The sequence below is a fragment of the Cryptotermes secundus genome, unplaced genomic scaffold (genome assembly GCF_002891405.2).
Source record: "Cryptotermes secundus unplaced genomic scaffold, Csec_1.0 scaffold5, whole genome shotgun sequence".
Lineage (NCBI taxonomy): Eukaryota > Metazoa > Arthropoda > Insecta > Blattodea > Kalotermitidae > Cryptotermes > Cryptotermes secundus.
Window position 1 is genome coordinate 5,647,155 of NW_019724742.1, and position 3,373 is coordinate 5,650,527.

A 3,373-nucleotide genomic window follows, 5' to 3' on the forward strand; every position below is an offset into this window, starting at 1 on the left:
TTGCTGGGTTTCTGGACTTGGTCCAGCATCCAGTATTCTAAAAACTATAGAAACTAGATTTTGGAAACTGGATCTGTTTCGGTCATCATGTGAGAGGGTAGACACTTACTGTTTTGGGTCTCTTAGAAAGAACTAACCTCAATCACTATACTAGTGTTCTGTAGTTTGTAGAATACCAGATGATGGACAAAGTCCAAAACCCCAGTGATTTTGAATGACTTGTTAATACTTATTAATTGGTTTTATTTTGATCCAAAAGTTGTAATTCTGAGATAAGTAAAATAAAGGTACCCCTGTAACAGGCCATGGAGGCCCATAGTGCCGTGAAATGTCAAGACTCCCACATTTTCTAGGCAGTCTGCTTACAGATATTGGTGAGGTTGCCAAGCTTACATGTTGGTCTCCCTTTACCCACCAGGAATATTGCTGGTACTCATTTCTGTTAGAGGTTGAGTTGACCCCAGGGCCATAGTGTGGCTGGAAGATTTAGGTCATTTGAAGAATTCAGTGACATTAGAGTCAAACCCATGATCTTCCTGCTTGTAGCATAGTACCTCGACCACTCTACTGCATACCACCAATACTGAAACAACTGAGTAGAACCTGAGTAAAAGCTCCCTCAATATTAACCAAGCCCCTCCTAAATATTAGTCTAAACGCTACTAGAACACAAATCTTCTTGTTACAGCGGTAGTGCTTTAAGTCGAAGTAGATAATTCGCAGTAAAAGAAATAATGCAGTCTTTGGTAATACCTCCACACATGCCCTGTACAACAGGGGAGAGTAACACACATGTTTGAATTTCCCGCCGTAGTGAGCAGTCGTGAGAATGTCTAAAGTAACTAGAAATAGAAACCAGTAGCTTCTTGATGAAACAGTTTACATTACCAATTCTGGTTCTATACAGACAACAGTGGTGTAGTGGAATTATGTGAGTTGTGTAGTTTACCGTGGTTACTTAAAAACACTGCTGTAATAGTCGGTGGTAGTGGTCGTAGTGCAATGCCTCCTGGACAGATGACAGCACATTAAGACATCACACGTGCTGTGTAGTTAACGCCCGATTGGTACCATCTTTGAATTTCGTAATATGTATGCTTTAAGCCTTCTAGGTTTTTCGTCCAACAGGTTCAGCAGTAAAACGAGCATGAAAGAAAGTTCAACACGAAGAATTGAACTGTAAGTATCTGTGTATTTTTAGTAATGCAATCACCTTTTAAAATAAATAAATTACTTGGATAATGTAATTTGCCTTGTCCAGCTACCATAAGCAGACGCTTGGTTATGGCTGTATTCCGGTTACTGCTTTTAAATACCAAGAGGATATTCTGAGATATCTCGACAAAACTGGAACTTTAATGAGGTTACAGGAAGCCACAAACAAATACGAAAGAAGGTTACAGAAAGATCGAGATCAAAGACTACCATTTCTGTTTCTGCTGGAGCTAGATATAGTTCTGTTATCTGAAATTTCAGGTAAATAAAAAGAAAAGTGTAAGGAAGTAGGCAAGTATTGTGTTAAGTAATGCTTTTTTCCAGAGATTTACAGAACATTTTTATAAATAGATTATTATGAAATCGTACAGATTAGGTTATATCTTACAAAACAATTTACTTTGACTTCTCAGGGATATAATGCCATGTAGTTTGCTGCCCGCGTCACCCTAATGCCTTGCTTGGCGTTCTCATCAATCCTGAAGGTGGAGGCCGCATATCTATCCAAAATATTGGTAGACTTTCAACAGACTGCACTGTGTTATATCCCAGATGATTGACCTCTTGATTACTGCCACTATGAGAACTTCAGGTCATACAGAATTTGCTTGTATTGGTAGGAAAGCCACATACTACTTATTACAGTTTGAAGTGGTATGTTCTGTTCAAGTAAATTCTTTATGACAAGATCATACACACCTGGAATTATTTGCTGAATTGAATATTAGGTTGTTGATAATCGTGTACTGATAATCAGCATCCCTAACAACTTGTATTTTCAGTGTTTTGTCACAGAACCACTGCACCTTGTAAATACATTCAAAACAATTGTCACTTCAGAACTTAAGTTATTATATTATACTTTTAAAAGAAATGTTTGATTTCTTTAGGGTTTTCTGTTTTAGACCTAAGGAAAGACTTATATTCCTCTCACCATTCTGTTATACATACCATTTACACACAGGACAATAATTATTTACTAGTAACATTAATAACTAGTCTTAATATAATCAAAGGCAAGTTTTAACTTGAATATTTAGCTTCAGGGCATATTTTAATTCAAAATTCAATAACCATTTCAATTATATTCCTAAAATCAATATGCACTGTGTCCCATTATTATATGCTATATTTTTCATGTTGGTTTCTGGTCATAAAAATTAGTAGAAAAGTGCATATGGATATGTACCTGTATAAGGTTTTGATTTTTTAAATGAAGTGTAGTTCTACTAATGCTGTTTTTCAGCCAGTACAAGAAAAGAAAAGCACTGGTGACTACTTAGTTCATTCATTCATTTATTTATAGTTCCAAAAAATCCATAGAGACATCTGCCTCAGATATAGAACAAGTCAACAATACAATATAACATATAAATATACATACATAATCAGATAGTCATCATCGTCAAAATTTAAATACTCAATACAACAAAACTACTGTACAGCAATACATTCCATATATTGAAATAACATATATCATCATTATCATTTATTTATAGTTCCAAAAAATCCATAGAGACATCTGCCTCAGATATAGAACAAGTCAACAATACAATATAACATATAAATATACATACATAATCAGATAGTCATCATCGTCAAAATTTAAATACTCAATACAACAAAACTACTGTACAGCAATACATTCCATATATCAAAATAACATTTAAAATTACATACATGATTAAAAGACCATCAAGATCCTTAATATAGTAATATGAAATCTATTTTCTTAATATTGTAACGTGTGCAACATGTCACAATATATAATACACCTGTATCACAACAGTAATAACACCCTTTTCCTGAGTATTCATTCCATAGTCCATTGCTTTCTAGCAATAGGCAACAGTGTTAATTTAAATATACATTTTATTCATTCATTCATTTATTACAGTTAAAGAATCCACAAAGGGGTCTGCTTCAAATATAGAAGAAGTCAGCAGCGCAATATAACACATAAATATACATGCATAATCAGATAGTCATCATCATCAAAATTTGAAATACAGTACAACAAAACTACTGTACAACAATACATTCCATATATCAAAATAACATTTAAAATTACATACATGATTAAAAGACCGCCAAGACTCTTAATATAGTAATATAAAATCTATTTTCTTAATATATGATACACCTATATTACAGCAGT

The 3,373-nt window shown here is 33.9% G+C and overlaps 1 protein-coding gene across 4 annotated transcripts in view; it reads left to right on the top strand.

The window, feature by feature from the left end:
* The first annotated feature begins 891 nt into the window (after nucleotides 1-891).
* LOC111862751 (minichromosome maintenance domain-containing protein 2) overlaps nucleotides 892-3,373 on the top strand; it is a 36,861-nt gene continuing 34,379 nt past the window's right edge. The window contains exons 1-2 of one of the 4 annotated variants that reach the window (XM_033750784.1): nucleotides 892-1,179; nucleotides 1,262-1,476. In XM_033750784.1, coding sequence (XP_033606675.1) covers nucleotides 1,091-1,179; nucleotides 1,262-1,476 — 304 coding nt within the window. In that variant the 5' untranslated portion in view covers nucleotides 892-1,090. The remainder of the gene's footprint in view (nucleotides 1,180-1,261; nucleotides 1,477-3,373) is intronic. The other 3 variants (XM_023848410.2, XM_033750783.1, XM_023848409.2) reach the window with 3 other exon arrangements.